At 31.9% G+C, this 22,638-nt stretch overlaps 1 protein-coding gene across 1 annotated transcript; it reads left to right on the top strand.

Annotated features, from left to right (window-relative positions):
• Positions 1 to 1,041: 1,041 nt before the first annotated feature.
• On the top strand, positions 1,042 to 7,570 carry ABCF1 (ABC transporter family protein). The gene is made up of 6 exons (XM_089437997.1): positions 1,042 to 1,200; positions 1,454 to 1,730; positions 5,362 to 5,435; positions 5,545 to 5,755; positions 5,986 to 6,220; positions 6,333 to 7,570. Exons 2-6 carry the CDS (start codon positions 1,503 to 1,505, stop codon positions 7,382 to 7,384), a joined length of 1,800 nt encoding a protein of 599 aa, XP_089294123.1. The 5' UTR covers positions 1,042 to 1,200; positions 1,454 to 1,502; the 3' UTR covers positions 7,385 to 7,570.
• Positions 7,571 to 22,638: the final 15,068 nt, after the last annotated feature.

Raw genomic sequence — 22,638 nt, 5'->3', positions numbered from 1 at the left:
CCTGTGAACATTTCTCTCTGAATAATAAAATCATTGCTATTCTGTGCTCTGGGTATATTTTTTGCATATTCTGCGTTCTCGGTATCTTTTCTTCGCAAATTCTATGTTTGGGTATCGCTTTGCAGGTTAAGAGCATAACATTTGGATTCTTATTATCATTGAAGGGAGATCGAGTTCTGGAACTTCTCTAGCTTTGGGGATTTTTTGAACTACAATCATGGAGTCCCCGAACACTGCCAAATGAGAAATCTTCTTTGCAATTGCAACTTCCATACCTTGCCATAGAGCAAGAAGCTCTGCCTGATTATTGGTTGCTCTTCCTATTCCCCAAGCAAATTGTGTCTCTATTTCTTCCTCGGGGTGATAAATTACCCCTCCCGCTCCCGCCTCCCCTTAATATTTTGATTAAAATTATTACTAAATCAAACTTAGTCATTTTTTCCCATGAGAAGTATCTCTATATTCCATAGATGAAGAATATACATGTTTTAGACAACAAAGTTTGAAGCTATCACAAAAAATACTCATTATGAGCTCAACATGTCATATGCTGGAATATAGATGAAAAATATATATGTTTTAGACAATAAAGTTCGAAGTTTTCACAAAAAATACTCATTATGAACTCAACTTTTTATTCCAATAAATACATTTAATAACTAAAATATACTATCATTTAAAATAATAAATTTAATTACCAAAATAAAAACTCATATCTTAATTTATAATATTGAAAAAAGTTACAAGTATAAAAATAAATTATTATTATAATAATGATAATATCGACACTCTTCTTGACCGACCACTTAAGCCTCCCGAAGATATAAATCGTCGATGCTATCACATTTGAATGTTACCAAACCATATAATCCAAACCCTAGACGTAAACGACTTCTGAGTTCTGCGGTTAGAAAATATGCGGACGGATCTTGCTGGGATATTTTCGTTGGTGTGGAAAAAGAAAAGCGGTTCGGTAGCCCAAGTCTGAGGTTCGGTTCACATATTTCGCGGACCTATAAATTCTACCGCCTGACATTTTGTTCCGTCTCTTTAACATAGGGAAGGAAGCTTGGGAACCTTTTAACTGTGAGATTGATCAGGCGTCCCTCAGCCTCTGCTTCTTATGCTTCTTATTCTCACCATCCAATTTTTACCTTTCAATTTCCTCAGCAGATCATCGGATCCCCTGCTCTTCAGAAGGTACTTTATTTTCTCCTGTCTTGCTTTAGATCTGTTTTTATTTCTGTATTTTTCGTCATACATTTTATGATTTAAATGGATTCGGATTCTCGGTTGCTTGTGTATTGTTTACGTAGAAAAACATAGAGGATTTGGGCTTAAATGTTTTATATGGGTATCGGCTAGGGTTTTCAGAGATTTATTCACAAATAAAATGGTGATAGGTACGGACTTGGGGTTTGATTGCCTTCTGTTTTGTTTGGCTCTGTATTAGGTTTTTTTTGCCCCTTTTTGGAGTAGTTTGTTAAACAAAAGAGGAGAAGATGGTGTCAGATGCGAGTAAGAAGAAGGCCGCCGCCAAGAAAGCTGCCGCAGCCGCAAAGAGGGGATCGAAGTCCGCAACGGCGGCGACGTCGTCAAAGGCAACGTCAACAGAGGTATCGCAGAATGGACACGCCGAGACGGCGGCCGATCAGCTGGCGGATTTGCAGATATCTGATCGAACGTGTACTGGGGTTCTTACCTCTCATGCCCTCTCTAGAGACATTCATGTAAGTTGCTGAAATTTATAAATGCGATGAAATTTTATAAATAGCAATACTAACTATATATTTTTGGTAAAATCTGGTTGCTTAGGAATCACCACCGCCCTAAGTATATCTGCCATAATTACGCAAGAGAAATGAAGCTATATGCAACAAAACTAATTCGAAACGCTAAAACAATCCGTATAGACGAGCTTGCAATTTAACCATATGTCTCAGTAAGGTTGTGCCTGAAGGCACAAAAAGGCGAAGGTCACATAGTTCTATAATCACAAATCAAGCTGCATCTAGACAAAATGAGACCCATACCTTGCGAGGAATCATGTTTGTCTCGGGACTGGGTCCTTGGCCATCATTGGCTTGCTCTGCATCTGGAATACCTTACCCTGCCATCATTGTTCTGTTTATTTATTTTGTAGATTAAACACAATATACCAGAGGTCCTCAGCTATCATTAGCCTGCTTATTTATTTGATTTGTATATTGTCCTTGATTTGTTCCTTTAATTATTAATAAAATACAATTTATGAGCTTATTTTTTAATACAAAGTTGACAAGCCACTCCACTTCTTGCCCGTTCTCTTTAGACTTCCACTCTCTCCAGAGCTACACTCAAATTGCTTATATAAATAATTACTCTTTACTTGTTACATTAAAATATACGTCCCCTACTGCAAACAAAACGATATATGTACAAAAGCTTCCCTTTTGGGTTAAATAAATGGGAGGAGAATTCAAAAATCACTCCACTTAACCGCTCTCTCTTAACTTTCATGTAAATTGTGCATATTAATAATTCCTTGTTCCCCATGTGGCCAAGCTTCCATCCTCCAGCTGGAAATGAGATTGTTGGCACCTTGCCAGGCCTAGTCAACAATTAGCCAGACTAGATCCATTTGTGAAAAGAATTGAATGACATGGGGGTGGCCTTTGATCTGCTTGTATGTGCATTGGTCACTAGATCATATCATGTAATATATTTGGGTACAACCAAAAGTTTGGGCACCAAAATTTAAAGATTGGAATTATGATAAAAAATGCTCAGAAGTACAATTATAAAAAAAGCCACCATGGTGGATTGCCTTGATGTGTTAAAACTTTGGACATCATATTTGCAGTTAACAATAAGTATAGAACGCTAGCGCTTTGCTTAGCTGTGATCATGGATGGTGATTTTCTGTTCATAGATGAGACATTCAGTAATATGTGTTTTGGTTCATACTCGAAGCTTTCTTTATCAAGAATGTGCATACTTGTATGCTGTCTCAGACGTGGGTTGCCTACATGAGTTTGAACCTGAAAGAGGGCATTCGCAGGTCTTGTATTTTCTACTGTCACTGGAATCGCAAGTCAATAATTTGTTTGTTTATTAGCTTTTCTCGTGAAGAGTTTATTGTAAGTTACACAGGATGGTAAGAATTGCCATCTTTCTCAACTATTTCTGTGGTAAATACTTAACACAATACCATTCCTGCTTCTGTGTGGTTCTTGAGGTGTGTAATATTCCACTACACTTGTTTAGGAGGTCCTCCGATTGAAATGATTGTTCCCACCCAGGCTATGTCACAGGGTTCGGCGAACCTGAAGGTTCAGGTTCGAAATTCGGTGAACCTGAAAAAAAATAATTTGAAATTTGTTCAGGTTCGCTGAACCTGAAATTCGAACCTCAAGTTGAACTTGAACAAACTTGAACCTAAACGAACTTCAACGGACCTCAACAAACCTGAACGAACCTCAACGAACCTGAAGGCGAATTTTAACGAATTTTTTAAGGTTCGAATTTTTTAATGATGCACTGAGAACTTCATTATGACAGCCATGATAGCTGTTTTATCCTACCTTCATCACTGTACTCTAGACCATCATGTTGACTGTGATCATGCGAGAGTGTATTCCATGACTGCAGGATTATTGTGATCTTTTTTACACCGAGACAGTGAGATCATGTAAAGATAGTGAGGGATCCAAATATCTTTCCATTACATATATATATACATTGACTGTTAAGAAATAGATCCACCGAGATGAGATACTATTCCTCACTATACTGAGGTCCTTACTGTCTCATTTATTCCGAGACTGTAATGGTTACTGTGGCTCTTTGTTATGCAGGGATTGTATCCTCCGAGAATGATCATTTCTGCGGCTTTGTTATTGTGCCACAATTGTAGTATATATATATATATATGTGATTGAGACAACGTCTAACATCAATCTTATTAGGCTGAGAGAGAGGTTCTATCACTGCTCTTCTTTGTCTAGAGTCTAGACTTCTACAGGAGTATCACCGAGGCCTTGATGCCAAGACTGCTATGCGAGATCCATTGACATTGTGCCTTTGTCCTAGATCTTTGCTACTCCATTCAGCTGAGATCCTCACAGGTATGTCGAGATCACTAGCTGTGCAATTGTGATATCTAGGTAGATTTGTATGCTAAAACAGATATGCTGAGAATGTCTAATCCTTCAATCTTTGCAACGTCCATTATACAAGGTTATTCCTGCTCCATTAGACCGAGGTCATATATATATATATATATATATATATATAAATATATATAAATATATATATATATATATATATTGAAAAATATGTATAGTCGAACCTAATGCCGAACCTCATTCGAACCTGATCGGAAAATTCGAATTCGAATCGAACTTAATTGTTGTTGAACTTGAATTCGAACTTGAACCATGTGACATAGCAACCAGAGTTTTATGTGTTATATTTGCTTTTTTTTACTAGCTTATAGAGGAAATGTCCTAGGTACTTGTATTTTAGTCCCATTAATCAACTTAGCTACATATTTTCAGCCTTTTCATTGTTAGCTGTGGTATTATAAAGTTTCTGTTTGTGCAGAAGATTCCTCTTTTCTCAAAAATTCAAGCATGGTAAGTGGTTTTAACAATACCGACACAAATAATTCTCTATAGGGTCCAGACCTACATATCAATACTTAAATGATGGCCATGGGCCTTCTCCAAAAAGATCTCATTCCTTACAAAAACTGCTATTAAAAAAATGCTTTTGCAGGGAACAGCCTTTAGTTCTTTGCAACTCTTGTGGTTTCTTATTGAAATTTTTTTGAAGAAAATTCTATTACCCATCATATTTCTTGGTTGATATCCTTTTTCTTTCCACCCAGGCACATTCTACAGTTAAGTGTGCTAATTTTCTATTGTTGATAAAAATAAAAAAGCCTTGCATGTATAAATATCTCCAGTCTAGATAATATAATCATAAATTTATCACTACCTTTAGAGGGTTTATCACTCAAGGTGCAAACCTTTTCCCAAATTGCAACTAAGAGGTGCATTCTACAAATCAAGCTTAAAATAAGAATGCAAATATCAAGATGATGTGTTGTTGTGGATATATTATAAAAAACAAATCAAGCTTTGAGAGTGATCAACTGCCTGATCTGGAAACCTTTTTTACAATGTGATATTTTTCCAAAAGGTCATCAATGTTTGGGTGATAGTGCTTTCGAAATGCTTTTGATTGATGTATAGTGGAACATTATGTTTTTCGTGGGTTGAGAAATATGTGCTCGTTATGATTTAGTTTACTCTCTATTTTTCAATTCATTTTTAGATATCTCAATTTTTCTTTGTTCTGATCATTTTGGCCTGGCAGATAGAGTCCCTATCAGTTACATTCCATGGTCATGAGTTGATTGTTGATTCAGAGCTCGAACTGAATTATGGAAGGTAACATATTATTATCTATTGGGTTCATCTTTATTTACTTTTATTTTTTCCTTTTCTTAGCCATAATTTGAATGGTTTTCCTTTAATAATTAATTTTGCTGGCTATTAGGCGCTATGGATTACTTGGGCTTAATGGATGTGGTAAATCTACACTCCTTACTGCTCTGGGATGTCGGGAGCTTCCCATACCAGATCATATGGACATTTATCATTTGACCAGGGAAATAGAAGCAACTGATATGACTGCACTTGAGGCTGTGATGAACTGTGACGAAGAGAGGCTAAAAATCGAGAAGGAAGCTGAAGCTCTTGCTGCACAAGTATGCCAAATTCTGGAAATTGAGAAATATCACTTTTATTTATTTTTATTGAAACGCATTTAATTTTTTTGATGGTTAATTTTTACTGTGGTTTTCAGAATGTCTTACATCCTTCTAATAATCAGTTTTGAGATATTTTATATGCAAATGAAGTTGATTATAAAATCTCATTTTTTTATGGACCAATGAAGTGGATTATAAAATCTTCATTTCTTTAATTGGTGGTCTAGGATGATGGAGGTGGAGAGGCACTAGATCGATTATATGAGCGTCTAGAATCCTTGGATGCTGCAACAGCAGAAAAGCGAGCAGCTGAAATTTTATTTGGTTTAGGTTTTGATAAAAAAATGCAAGCAAAAAAGACAAGTGACTTCTCTGGTGGTTGGCGTATGCGAATAGCTCTGGCACGAGCGTTATTCATGAATCCTACAGTTTTGTTACTAGATGAACCTACAAATCATCTTGGTGGGTGTTTGTTTTGTGTTCAGTGTACATTTAATGTTTTTATGTTAAGAGTTTTTTCATAGTCTCTTTCAAAGATTCTAGCTCTGATGTTGTTGTCCCGTGTGGTTTGCAGATCTTGAAGCTTGTGTATGGCTCGAGGAAATGCTGAAAAAATTTGATCGCATTTTGGTTGTAATATCACATTCGCAAGATTTTCTCAATGGAATTTGTACTAACATCATTCATATGCAAAATAAAAAGTTGAAATTGTATACGGGAAATTATGATCAGTATGTTCAAACAAGAACTGATCTTGAGGAAAACCAGATGAAGCAGTACAGATGGGAGCAGGAGCAGATAGCGTCAATGAAGGAATATATAGCTAGATTTGGTCACGGTTCTGCAAAACTTGCTAGGCAAGCCCAAAGTAAAGAGAAGACCCTGGCAAAGATGGAAAGAGGTGGGCTAACGGAAAAAGTGGTCAGAGATAAAGTATTAGTGTTCCGTTTCACCGATGTTGGGAAGCTTCCTCCACCTGTTCTGCAGTTCGTGGAAGTAGACTTTGGGTACACTCCTGAAAACCTTATATATAAGAATATAGATTTTGGAGTGGATCTGGATTCAAGGATAGCTTTGGTTGGTCCAAATGGAGCAGGAAAGAGCACTTTATTAAAGCTAATGACCGGAGAATTGACCCCATTGGACGGCATGGTGAAGCGCCATAACCATCTTCGTATTGCTCAGTTTCACCAGCATTTGGCAGACAAACTAGACCTGTCTGTGTCTGCACTCCAATACATGATGAATGAATATCCAGGTATTGAAGAAGAGAAAATGCGAGCGGCAATTGGGAAATTTGGTTTGACAGGAAAAGGTCAGATTATGCCGATGCAGAATTTATCTGATGGGCAGCGGAGTCGTGTGATTTTTGCATGGCTTGCTTGGAGATTACCACATCTTCTATTGCTAGATGAACCAACTAATCATCTTGACATTGAAACCATTGATTCACTCGCAGAGGCACTGAATGAGTGGGATGGAGGACTTGTTTTGGTTAGCCACGATTTCAGGCTCATAAACCAAGTGGCCAAAGAGATATGGGTATGTGAAAATAAGAAAGTCACTAGATGGGGAGGTGATATTATGGATTTCAAGCGACACTTAAAAAGCAAGGCTGGCCTGTGAGTGCATTTGCTATCATCGTAGGTTAATGTGTATGCCACCAGAAGATTTTTCTGGCGAGACCTAGAGAACGTGATTAGGATTTAATTATTTTTGTATTTAGGAATGCGCCTCAGGGCAAGAAATATAGTCAATTCAGTTGTATTGATTAAGTTTGATGACTTTGGGTAACATAGTACATTTATCTTAGCTTTCTGTTTCATTGGTTATAACTCTTATGGTCCTGCACAAAAATTCATTGCAAAAGAGGGATAACATTTATTTCTCATTAAATGGTGCTGCTATATTGATAATTGATGATTGCCTTATTTGTTATATTTTAATCTTAAATATTTTTGAAGTTGATTTGGCAGGTTATTTCTGCTTAACATCTCCTAACAGCTGTTGTTTGTGTTACTTTGCTTAAGTACACGGTTTCAACTAAAATCCTGAGCTGCAGTCACCTTTATCTGGTACATGTCCCTCGGTTTTTTAGACTAATAAGAGGCTCCTCGATGATCGAATGTTGGGACAAATTCTTCCTCCCCTCTGTTAATTTTAACCTTCTAAACATGTAGTCTGTACCCAAAACGTAATCGTAGAAAAATACCAATAGTTGTTCCTAACGAAGTTCACCGAAACACGTAGCCTGTACCCAAAACGTCAATCGTAGAAAAATACCAATAGTTTTGTTCCTAACGAAGATCACCGAAACATGTAGTCTGTACCCAAAACGTCAATTGTAGAAAAATACCAATAGTTTTGTTCCTAACGAAGTTCACCAAGTCATTTGGGTATTATTTGTATTTTAATGAAAGACCTTAAGAAGCTTTTCTAAACAATACTTTATATATATATAAACAATTGTGTAGATGTATCTTAAAAAAGCTTTTCTAAACAATACTTGTAATATATATATTTATATATATATATATATATATATATATAAACTACTATGTATATATATAAACATTTGTGTAGATGTATCTTAACGTTGGATTAATTAAGCAGCAAGATTGTTCCAAAAACATAATTGGAATGGAAATCGCGGTGCTCATGACAATCTTGAGTTTTAGTCATGACACTAATCATTCATAACGTTTAGGATGAATGATTGTGATTAGACTCGTTTTAAATTTTCATATTAAAACAGTTTTGTATATAAATTTATAAATATTTATCAATTTTTTTAATATCTGCATTTTCAGATAGTAGTTAGTGATGGCGGTCTTGACTGTTGGTTTGACAACTGTGTTATGATAGTTTTTTCTAGTTAAGAAAAAAGCTTTTGGCAATAATCAAATAAGAACAGTTTTATCGATGCATTTTGAACCATCTAATATGATTATTTTGAACCATCTAATATGATTATTGACGAAAGTATTTTCTTAATTGTCAAATATATAAATATAGATCACAAATCACAAACGCCTGTATTCGGAGACTTTTCCGCTATTAAAAAATAAGTTGCACCTTGTATCGCGTGTTTATCTTGCAGCCTTTAATGCATCACTTGTTCATTTGTTTATCATGGGGCCTTTATTTTATCACCATCTTTTTGTGACTCGATGCATCACCTGTTTACCTGCAGCAGCCTTTAATGCATCACTTGTTTATCTTGCAGCCTTTAATGCATCACTTGTTCTCTTGTTTATCATGGGGCCTTTATTGGTTCTCACCATTTTGCATCTTAGTACATAGCAAAATTGTGATAACCCCTGAAATGTGAGCAACTATGTATCATGAAATAACACCATGCTACATTTCTACGAACCTTTCCTTTTTTTTTTATAAAGTAGATGAGATATGCTCTCTTCTCCTCATTGAATCGTATGAGGAAATAACATCACGTTACATTTCCACAAACCTGTTCTTTTTCTAAAGTAGATGAGATATGCTCTCTTCTCCTCATTGAATCATTAGATGATATAGGTTTTCTTTTTCTCGTGTAAATTACGTCATTGAATCATGAGATGAAATAGGTTTTCTTTTCCTGTTTAATGACGTCATTTAATCGTTAGATGAGATAGGTTCTCTTTTCCTTTGTGTAAATGACCTGCATTTCCACAAACCTGTTCGTTTTCTGAAGTAGATGAGATATGCTCTCTTCTCATTGAATCATCAGATGATATAGGTTTTCTTTTTCTCGTGTAAATTACGTCATTGAATCATGAGATGAGAATAGGTTTTCTTTTTCTCGTGTAAATTACGTCATTGAATCATGAGATGAGAATAGGATTTCTTTTTCTCGTGTAAATTACGTCATTGAATCATGAGATGAGAATAGGTTTTCTTTTCCTGTTTAATGACGTCATTTAATCGTTAGATGAGATAGGTTCTCTTTTCCTTTGTGTAAATGATATGCTTGGATTATGTTTTTTTCTTCCAAAAGCTAACCATAACAATATGCCCTCTCATTTGTATTTTTGTTATTTTATTTTAATCATTAGACATAACCAGATTTTACTATCTATTGAAAACTTACCCATAGAAAACTTAACCAAACCATATAAGCAGTGGTAGGTAGCTTGATCTTGCGGTGTTCTGGAAATATAAGCAGTGGTAGGTAGCTTGATCTTGCAATGTTCTGGAATTAATAGCATTGTTTTTGACCACATTCTCTGCGCTTATTCTAATTTATTCTCCATTTCCTAATGTTTAGGTGATACTATTAATTTATTCTCCATTTCCTGATGTTTAGGTCATATTGTTTTTTCCAGGTAACAAAGTTTATGGAAAATTCTTGATTATTTGTCCTCATTTTGAGGATATATTTGGGATAAATCTATAATCTTTAGGGCACAAGGTCAACAATAAGGTTAGAAACCATTAGAACAATACAATTGATATGAACTCACTATGTGACTTGCAAGAATTAAACCTTGATACCTAGTGTAAACACTAGAATTTTCAGAGCATGAGCTTGATCAACAAGAAGGTTTGAAGACATTATGAACTCAACCACCTGAGATAAACCCAATTGACATAAAATTGTTTCTTATGATAAAGAAAATCAAAGTTAAATACTTTTTGTTGTTTTTGACATTTTTATACGCCTCTAAGATTTGAATCCATTACCAAAAATGTACTTCTATCACCTTATCTAAAGCTCCTCATTTGATTAAAAAATTCTAGAGAGCTTTAAATACCATTTCGTCCATCCACCCATTAAATTTATTATACTGAACTCTTAGTCAAATGAATGGCTTCAGTCTCTCTTTTACATTGCCATAATATAATAAAACACACTTTTTCTAACATCTCTAAAATCTCCTTAATAACAAATGCAAATGAATCCCAATACCCATGAATGGCTTGCAGAACAAACTTGACAATGAGCAATCTTTCACAAGGATAACAATTTGTTATATCAATAAAGAATTTTACTATCTAAAATTTTTTGTAGAGGCAAAAGTTTTGAAAGGAAATAGTGTGTTCTCATTTGTCATCACATGAAAGCTAAATGTTTATTTTTGAGGACTCACTTATATTTTTTCTAACTTTCCAAGAACTCGCTAACTCGCTTCATTTTCTATTTCTTAGATTGTGTTCTCATTTCCATTCTTTAACCATATCAAGTAACTTGCTCACTCTGTGTTCCAGTTCATCACTCTGTTTTCCAATTCATTCTATCTAACAGGCCAAGATGTGGAGAAATTAAGAATTTCTAGAAGCATTTAGAAACCCAACCTCCACTAACTTCTTATTCTTCCATGTTGTGGAGATATTAATTGACTCAACATTTGTAAGAGCAATGTGCTCTATTTTATATTTAAAGAAAATCCCTATCCTATCCACCTATATTGAAGTTTCATAAAACCTTAGAACTATTTAAGGTAAACTCATCTTTCCTATGATGACTACATTTTCTTTCTCAAGTATTCTAGTTGGAAATTATTTTCGTAGTTTTTTCCTATCATCATATGGCCTATATACCTTTAGAATTGATACTGTCATATGACCCATATACCGTTAGAATTGATACCATGACATCTGAAATTTTAATGTGCAATGTTGTGCATAACTTGAGGTAACAGAATAATCATCAAGTGATGAGACATTCTTTTTCCATCTAGTGATAAGTCCCATAGAATTCCAAGCAACATCTAAAACTATAAAATCCAATATTTAAGACATAATATCTGACAATTTTATCCCGCGCCCATAGATTATTGTAGAAGGATGCCAGGTTATTCTAACTCTAAATCCTTAATAATGTCACTATCCAAACCTCCTAGACTCAAACCCTCCAAATGTCTCTCCTTTCTAGGTTATAAATGATATCACATGGATTTTTCTCTCTTTGAAAAGGGATCTACCTTCTCAAGAGAACTACCATTGGGATCATTTTTATATATTAAGAAAGGGTTTGAATTCTCCTTGCCCCTTGGAGAAGGGTTTAAGCCTTTCAAAATTTAAGAGTTTTTAATCCTCGTTTTCATACTTCAAATCACCATTAACAAGGCCCCCAAATAAAATTGGAGTGACTACTCAACCATTACATGCAAGTCTATTGCAAGTGATACATGATCCCATGCTTCAATTGAATATATGATTTACATTCAACCCATTCACCATTGTTACATGTCCACAAAAGCAAATGAGTTTTCAATGCCCATATTTTGAATATAGGATTCTCTGAGTTTTGAAAAGAATGAAATCCATGATTTACACACCCATATTTTGAATATAAGATTCTTTTGAAAAGAATGAAATCCATGATTTGCACACAATGTGTTCCAAAGATATGTATGTAATTGATCTAGATTAACCATCTCCTAAGATTTTTTTTGTAGGTATCCTCTCTTTGTTGGTTTTTCTTGCCTTTTTGTTCCTTTTACCAACAACGTAGAGTACCATTAAACTATATATTTTGAATCTTGAATGAAAGAATTTACCATAAATTTCATCTCTTCCCTTTGTAATATAGTTTTCATCTCTTCCCTTTGTAATATAGTTTTCATCTCTTCCCTTTGTAATATAGTTTTAAGGCATACACTAGCTCCATCATGCTCACTTTTCCCATACCGTATCCTCTCTTTGTTGGTTTTTCTTGCTTTTTTGTTCCTTTTACCAACAATGTAGAGTATCATTAAACTATATATTTTGAATCTTGAATGAAAGAATTTACAATAAATTTCATCTCTTCCCTTTGTAGTATAGTTTTCATCTCTTCCCTTTGTAGTATAGTTTTAAGGCATGCACTAGCTCCATCATGCTCACTTTCCCATACCTAGTCTCAATAGTTCTAAATATATGACAAACTGCATTTTTTATAAAACAAGCTCGATCAATAAAAAGCACACATTTTTGAACTGGCCCATGCAACCTAATGGAATCCTTAATGATCATAGAAAATATAAATGCAACATACATCTCTAGAGTGTTAGTGTTAATGCAATGTACAACTCCAGAGTAAACAAGTAAAACTTGAAGAGTTTGAACTGGTCCACACAACCATGTAATATGTCCACCCATCTATATATCTCACTCTCCTTAATGATCATTAACAATATAAATGCAATGTACAACTCCAGAGTATTAGTGTTAATGCAATGTCCAACTCCAGAATAAATAGGTAAAACTTGAAATGCAATATACAACTCCAGAGGAAAGAACACCAGAGTAAACAAGTAAAACACCAGAATAAACAAGTAAAACTTGAAGAGTTCAAATTTTATACAACACACTACAAAGATTTTTTCATTCCTTGCAATTCAAACACCCCATGATATATGGTATAATAAGGGTCAAAGTAATTGATTTGAATGATAATATTGGTTCCACATTTCATTTTATGATTGAACCTGTACTTTTAACCAAATTTACAATCAAAATGTATTCCCATATATTCTAGACTGCACATTCCAGTGTATATGGAAATGTTAAACATATTGTGAGATTCTCATAAAATGTCCTTGACGAAATCACATGCATATATCGTGTGACACAAATGAACATATAATTACAATGTACTATTTTAAAATTATTTATCAATATATAATTACAATGTACCATTTTGAAATTATATGTAAATTTTGAAGTGCAATTTGAAAAAATGTATTTTTTCAAAGGACATAAGATTGATTTGGCACATCATCACCATGCTTTCTTTCCCTATGTTTAGTTTAAAAGAAACATATTTGATTTTTTTGGTCAACCACCATCTTCCAAAATTTGTGGCCCTCACTTTTATGAATGCATTACCTCAATAATGCATGAATGCATTACCTCAATAATGCAAATCTGGTGTAGTAGGGCATGTTCCATTTAAATAAGATTTTACATAATATTTTATCTATTGGTATTTGAAATATGATGTTATGAATAAAGTTTCTTAATAAAATTGTGGTAATATGGTTAGTGTTTTTATATATGTTAATATGAAAATTAGTAAAACTACATTAAAAATATTAATGTGGTTGATATAGCTCAAGGCTTCATTTTTATCTACCATTAATAAATATATAACAAAAAAATTATTGCAAATAAAATATTATTATTAACTATCCAACAATATGATATATAGAACAACATGTTTTATGTCTAAATTCAAGCTTTTGTGATTCATATTTTTTTCAAGAAAGTATTTTTAGTAAGATCACATTGATTTGTATATTTGTCATAACATAAACCAAATTCTTTGTGGTATATAGAAAAACATGTGTAAGGATTCATTTGTATCTACCATTGATAAATATATAACAAAAGAAATTATTGCAAACAAAATATTATTATTAACTATTCCAACAACATGGTATATAGAACAACATGTGTTATGTCTAAATTCAGACTTTTGTGATTCATATTTTTTCAAGAAAGTATTTTCAGTGATATCATATTGATTTGTATATTTGTGTCATAACATAAACCAAATTCTTTGTGGTATATAGAACAACATGTGTTATGTTTGAATTCAAGGTTTTTTGGTTCATATTTTTTCAAGAAAGTATTTTTGGTAAGATCACATCCAATTGTGGTTCATCATCAACACTGAGATGGAGATTCTCATCAAGGCATACAAATTAATATTGTAAAGAGGAAAGACAAATTCAAAGTGTTAAAATCCAACGATAATTTAATATCAATATTTATTAAAGAGGAAAGACAAATTCAAAGTGTTAAAATCCAAAGATAATTTAATATCAATATTTATTAAATTTCTATAACGTCTAATAACTTGTTAATAATTAGATAAAAATATTTTTAATTAAGGAACAATTTTAAAAGGAGAAAATATTTCAAGAAAAAAGTAAAAGGTCAAAAATAAAAATTAGGAAAAAAAAAGGTCAAAAAAGGAATATTATCATAAATGTATAAAAGTAAAATAATACAAAAATTAACAAACAATAATATTTGAAGAGAGGGGAAGCGTGTGGGGGAGGGCTCGGTAGGAACCCTTGTCGCCACAACCCTTTGTATTTTTTTTCTTCTTCTTTGTTTTAGATTGTTCTCTGCTGCCACTACAGATGCTCTTGTCATTGCTGTCGTCCACCACAATTGCTCTTGTCATCTTTGCCGTGTCGCTGTGCTTGTTGCCCGGTCACAGTTGTTGTTGTTGTTTTTTTTTCTTCGTTATTGGATCATATTTTGCGAAGGGAGTTGAGGGGGCTAGGGTGTTCTGGCTTTGCACCTCTTTTTTCAAATTTTGCCTTCAATTTGATGTAGGGAGTTGAGGGTGCTAGACTAAGGCGGATTTATAGTCATTTTTTCTACAGTTTCGTGCCCCTTGTTCATATTTTTCTCTAGTTTTCTGCGGTTTGGGTTTGTGGTGGTTCCTTCACCGTCTTGGCCAGTTTCTTCATGTGCTCGATGGTGTTGCTAGTGTGGTTGTGGTAGTTTTCCAGGAGATTTTATGCCATAGATTTCCTGTGGGGTTTTCATGGGCTTACTATGCGGCTTGTGCCTTGGTTTGGTGACCCGTATTTGGGCTTCACTGTTTGTTATGTATTTGTTGCCCATCTTGGGCTTAGTTTTATGTAGCCCCTTTGGGGTTTCTTTTGTGTGGGGCTTGCGTGTCCCCATTTTTTGGGATTATTTGGGGTTGTTTCTGAAGTGCCCTTTGGGATATTCTGCAAACTTGTGCACTCGATTCTATTATTGACTTCTTGGCCTTTTTCTTGAATCACAGATATTTTTCTGGTCGACATTTGAATGATGTATCTGTAATGCCCTTAGACATTTGCAAAATGTAATTTTGTCGTTAAATAAAACTACGTTTTTTTTTTTTTTTTTCCGTAAAAGAAACAAAGGAAAGGATAAGATAAAAAGATAGGATAAGAAGTTGAAAATTCAATCAAAGAAATGAAAAAGTAATAATTAAAGAAAATTAATAATAAAATCTATTATAGAAAAATGGGAAAAAAAGTCGAAGTAGAAAACCCCACACATATATATAAAATATTAAAAATTATTAATAAAGGATTAAAAAATGAAATAAAAGTAATGATAAAAAATATAAAAATCCAAGAAAAAAACAAAAAATTAAGAGGGAAAAGAATACGCTTATTAAATAATTCAAAGTAAAAAAGAAGTCTTAAATGCTAGGAGCAAACGAGTCTATAAATCCTAATATAACTATAACACCAAATGAGAATAATGTTAGAATAATGTTAGGGCCAAAAATTAAATCCTTTTTTTTTACAATATTTTTTCCGGAGTTGTCTTTAGTACAACTTTTTGGAATTTTTGGTGCCAGAATATGGTGGAAAAATTTGAGGTGAAATATTGATTTGTGTTATTTAAACTGATTTTTTGACTATATATATGGATTCAACACCCTCAAAAACCCCTCGGGCACTTCGATTGTGCAGGGCTTACCTATCAAACTTGTGATTTCAATAAATTCCTGCCAGATTTTAGTGAAATTAGACCAAAAAAACCTATCAGAAAAGCTTCCAAAAAATCACACTACAAACAACTCATATTTTTTCCTTTTAAAATCAGTTCTTAATTAAAAATATTTTTATTTAATAATTAACAAGTTCTTAAACATTATAGAAATTTAATAAATATTAATATTAAATTACCGTTGTATTTTAATGTTTTGATTTTTTCCTTCCTCTCTCGAGTGTTTATTTGCATGTCTTGACTTGATTGACTTGACCAGAATCTTCATCTCAACCTTGATAATAAACCACAATTAAAGATTCAAACTCATGAACGAAATTCTTTTGAATGTATTCTTACCAAAAATACTTTTTTGAAAAAACATATATTATGTTTTAGGCATATTCTAAAATACCAAAGGTTTTTATATTTATATTCTAAAATACTTATGCTCATTCTTAAATCTCTCATAAAGTTTTCTTTGTATTATGTCAATGAAGTGTTTAATATGGGTTTCAGGATCATTATAAAGGTTCTTCGTAACATTAGCACACCTTTTTGATTAGATGAAGGCTTAGTATTTTAATTCCAAGAATTCTAGATTAGTTAGTTAACAACTTCATCTAATTTCATCTTAAAACAAGAAAACTTACTAATGAAGGCCCAACAATTTAGTTGATCCAGGTTGTTGAGGCATTTTCCTCTGTGTGTGACTCCCTTTGGCCTTGTTTACAACCAATTTTAACAATGTATAATGAGTTGTGTTAGATATTTTTAATTTTAATTTTTATACCAATTTTAACAATGTATAATGAGTTGTGTTAGATATTTTTAATTTTAATTTTTATTAAAAGAATCTTGAAGATTTACAACCACATGATTAGTAATATTTGAACTTTTGATTAGTAGTATTTGAACTTTTAATTGCTAGTATGCTTAATTTTTTGTTAAATATAGCTAAAGTGTGTGATTTAAATAAATGCAAAATAAATGACACTTAGATGCATAAATTATCGATTTAAAATACTATAATAATTTTGTCAGATTACCAATTAATAGTTTATTAAGTTGCCTTCAAGGAATGCTAGAGAAGGAAGGTGGATTAAGAATTTGGAACCTTTCATCGTGACATTGCAAAGGGGATCATAACATTTCATTTAACGAATGATAAATATTAGTTGTGTTTAAAGCATCCGTAAAATGTGAAATTGAAGGGGTAAATTTGGCCCCAAAGTATTGGTGCCATAGACAACTTCTTCTTGATAGCTTCAAAAGCAACTTAACATGAGACCTAAGAAAAATCAACATTTTTTGAAGGTAACTTAGGAAAATGTGCAACTATTTTTGTAAAATTTTGAATAATTCGCCTAGAATAAATAACTAATGCGACTCAAGAAACTTCTTACTTCTTTTTGTGATCGTGGTGCAGGAAGGTCCATGATGAATTTAACTTTTGTTGGATTGACTTTAATACCTGCATGAGAAGTAGGGTAATCCTCTCTGTGAACAACAATCTGCATTTTGCATTACTCAAAGCGAGGTTAGCCTCTTTGCAACAAATTAACTCTTTCTCAAGGTTATCAAGTGCTTATTTAAAAGTGCCACTCTAGACAAAAAAATCATCTATATAGATTTCTACACATTCATGGATTAAGTCAGAAAAAATAACTAGTACTGCAAGTTGAAAAGTAGCGGGGACATTGCATAAACCAAATGGTAAAACTATCTACGCAAATGGACCGCATGAGCATATACATGTGGTCTTCTCTTGGTCTTCTGATATAATTTGAGTATGATTGTACTCGCTAAAGGGCGAACGCATGGAGCTGTGTTACACTTTTTGGCGAAAGAGGGTGTGTCTACGCGTGCCATTTGCACAGATTGTAGGAGCTCGACCGAGGTTATTGGAGCTTGACTGAACAATGGAGCGTTCAAATCAAAAACCACCCTACCAACATTGCACAAGCTCAAATGAAGGTAGGTACTCTATCCTTTTTTTTTAACAGCAAAATGTAACAAATAATTAAAAAAACCATGTACAAAAACCATGAAAACCAATCAATTAAAAAAAATGTCTATACAAAAACTACGAAAACCACAAAAAAACCCTTGAAAAAAGCTTAGAAAATCACAAAACCAACCAATAAAACCATAAAAAAACCCTTCAAAACAACTTAGAAACCACAAAACCAACTTAGAAAACCATTAAAAAACCCTTCAAAACAACCTAAAGAACACTTTGAAACTACAAAAAAAACTATAATTTAGGTTTTAAAATAATTTAAACATTTTTTTTTTCTAATTATTTTAGGTTTTAAATTTTTTATTGAGGAATTTTGTGAAATGAATTTTCATTTTTTTGGGTTATTTAAAAGGTCTTATTAAATTTCTAGCAAATTCGACAAAACTATACCCAAAAAAACTTTAAAACAAAAAACAATGAAATTATGACCAATAAATAAGTAAATTAGGAATTTGAGATTAACATGGTGAATATGATTGCTCATAGCAAACTTTATTTATAAAATAAGAAATTTTAATATATATATATATATATATATATATATATATATATATATATATAACTAAAAACTATATAACATCATGTCACCAATATATATATATATATATATAATTATAACATTTTACACAACATATAACTATATATTTAATTATAACATCACATAACTATATATTATAATTATATTCATATAAAATATATAACATAACATAGTTTTACAACTATTTAACCTAACATACACACACATAATTTTGTTTAAAACATAATATAGTTTTATAACTATTTAGTTCATTACATAAAGTTATAACATAGAATTATAAAATTATTTAACATGTAGATTATAAAGTAATCTAAAATAACACATATATAACATCATGTAACATAACTATAACTATTTCAAAACTATATATATATATATATATTCAACTAGATTATAAAATTATAATATATCACATAGCTAAGTATATTATATTTCTACCTATGTTATTATAACATAACATAGAACAATATATATATATATATATATATATATATATATATATATAACACAACATAACTATAACTACAACTCACACACATATACATATACATATATATACACACACTAGCAATTGCACCTCTCAGTGCAAAGGAATGTCGAAGACAAAATCTCGAATAGACACGCCATTGAAAGTGTGGAGGGATTAAAGAAAATGAGCGAGAGAAATGGCATGTCCTTCAGCGTGGAGAAAGGCCAAATAGTGCAAGTGCAAGAGATATTCATGACATTCAACATAAATCACGATGAGAGCTTGGAAAAAGTCCAAATAGCGCAATTACGAGAGATATTCATGACAAAGATAGTTATCGATCAGACGAGAACTATTACCTCAAAACAGATAATCTAACCTAAAAACCCCCAAAAAACATGAAAAAACAGACTGAAAACGAAAGTGTTGATGCTAGAATAACATTTATTTTTTTGGGGTACATTTTCAACCTTTCTGAAAAATGACAGTAAAAACCAAATTTTTGTGGGCAAAAAACACCTTGAAAATAAATGTGTGTGTGTGTGTTTGTTTGTTTGTTTTTTTTTAGGGTTAATTTTCAATATTTTTAATAATGACGTTAAAAATAAAATATCATGACTCTGAAAATCTTTAAATTTCCAACAATTTTCAAGCATGAACTTGAGAAAAAAATACTTATAACTGTTTTCAACCATAGCATTAAAGATAAAATATTCATGACTTAGAAAAACATTAAAATATTGATAATTTTTCAACCATGGAATTAAAACCAAATATTATGACTACAAAAAAAAGAGAGTTTTCAAAATATTTCAAACATGACATTATGGAAAAATAAAAACAATAAAAAATAAAAACACAAAATTAAAAAAATAATAATAACAAGTAATAAAACATAAAACATAAAATAAAAAATAAAAAACATAATAAAAAAATATCAAATATAATATATATATATATATATATATATATATAAACCTATAAAATGTAAAAAAAATTAAAATTTATCAGTGAAATTAAATTTTTTTTATAAAAATAAAAAAAGGAAAATATTTAAAAAATTTAAAAAAAGGAAAATTATTTAAAAAATTTAACATAATTTAAGAAAAAAAAATTAACAAAAACAAATAAAAAATATTTTTGTTGAAGTTAAAAATAAAAATAAAATAGAAACAAAATAATTAAAAAAAAGAAAATAAAAATAAAAATAATAACAAAAAAAACATTAAAAAAAACCTTAAAATAAAAAAAAGAAAATGAAAATAAAAATAATAACAAAAAAACATTAAAAAAAACCTTAAAATAAAAAAAAGAAATAAAATATTATAATACAAATCATTAAAAAAAAGTTTGAAAAAAAAAACAGAAAAAAATCCCGTGGGGTGGGTGAGGAGGGAGCTCCGTCCCCGCCCACCCCCGAGCGCCCATCCCCGTGGCCCAACCGACACGGGGTGGCAGGAGCTGACTATGGAGTCGGCCCTTGCCATCCCCGAGCCGACTGGGCCGCGAGGGTAGTCAGCGCCTGCCACCCTCGAGCCGCAAGGGTAGTCGACCTTTGCCACCCTCGAGCCGGGGGTGGCAGGAGCTGACTATGGAGTCGGCCCTTGCCACCCCCGAGCCGACTGGGCCGCGAGGGTAGTCAGCGCCTGCCACCTTCAAGCCGGCTGGGCCGCAAGGGTAGTCGACCTTTGCCACCCTCGAGCCGGCTGGGCCGCGAGGGTGGGTGGGGCGTGCAGCTCCCTCTCCGACCGCCCCTGCGGCCCAATAGGCCCTATGGTGGTAGAGAATCAGCCCCTGCTACCCCACGACCTTTTCTTCAGTTTTTTTTTGTTTTTTTTTCAATTTTTTTTAAATGATTTATATTCTAATGTTTGAGTTTAATATTTAACATTTATTTTTTAAATATTTTTTATTTTAATGTTTTTTTTATATATATATATATATATATATATATATATATATATATATATATATATAATTATTTTTATTTTATTTTTTTAACTTCAACAAATTTTATTTTATTTTTTAATTATTTTCTTAAATTGTGTTGTATTTTTAAAATATTTTTTTTTTTTTTGTTTTTTATATTTCTTTTGTTTAAATTTCTAAATTTTACGACTAATTTTTATTTTATTTTATTTTTATTTATTTATTATTATTTTTTTTACTTGTATTATTTTTTGTGTTTTTTTAATATTTGTTTTCTTTTGCATTATTTTTTGTGTTTTTATTTTTATTTGTATTTTTTTTTTGAATATTTGAATTTTTTGATGTTTTTATTGTATTTTTTTTACAAGTTAATTTATATATTTTTATTTTTATTTTTTAACTTTTTTATTGTTTTTCTTTTATATATATATATTTTTATATTTGATTTTTTTTTTTGTCATGTTTATTTTAATTTTTATGTTTTATTATCAAGATGAATATCACCAACATTAACAAAAAATATCTACACTTAACACATTAGAAAATTTAAAGTGTAAAAAATAAGTCCTCTAAACAAAAAGGGTTGATATTACATTAGCACTTTTCAAAATCAAGATGTAAATCACTAACAAAAAAAATGATCATACTAGATAGATAAAAAAATTTAAAGAGTAAAAAATAAGCTCTCTAAAAAAATTTGTGTTGATGCTGCATCGACACTTTTCAAAATCAGCATGAAAATCAGTAACATTTAAAAAAAAATGTTCATACTTGATACATAAGAAAATTTAAAGAGCCAAAAATATTCTAAAAAAATTGTTTATTCTGAATCACCACTTTTCAAAATCGAGTGATTTTTTGCTACCTCAAAAACTACAAGTACTAGGTCATTTTCTCGTTTGATCGATAACTATGTTGACATTCAACATAAACCACAACGAGAGTTTGTGGGCATTTTGAAAGGAAAAACATATGACCAATTTTGAATGTTTATTTTTTTGGGGGATCTATGTAATATTTTTCATGTGTCCCTATGTTTATGCAGAACTAAGTACACATGCGAGAATTGATGAGGTATGTGTTAGAAGATTATAGCAATACAAAAGAAATGGTGCAAGGTGATATATGCAACTGCCGTGAGCATGATTGATGTGTGAGCCTTAGATGACCAATTTTCAAGGTGTTCAAAATTTTGATTTAGCTTTGGGTCTCTTACATTTCACTTGTTTTTTGTGATAATCAAGCTCAACTAATTTAAAGAAAAGAATAATATAGCTCTAACCCATTTTGCAAATATTGGGTTGTCTATCTAGCACTGTAGTAGTATAAGAAGAACAATGTAAGGTTGTATTTCTTTCTACAAAAACTTTGAGAAATTGGGTCTGTTTCTTTTGATGTGATTATCATCTGGGTCTCAGTTTATTTATACTGCATTCATTTTGTTTTGGGAAAGAACAGATCGAAGTGACCATGTATATGCTAGATTTATT

Source organism: Pinus tabuliformis, chromosome 9 (assembly GCF_031772625.1).
Source record: "Pinus tabuliformis cultivar Carrire ecotype Pingquan chromosome 9, CPIR1, whole genome shotgun sequence".
Lineage (NCBI taxonomy): Eukaryota > Viridiplantae > Streptophyta > Pinopsida > Pinales > Pinaceae > Pinus > Pinus tabuliformis.
This window is presented reverse-complemented; position numbering and strand designations above follow the sequence as displayed.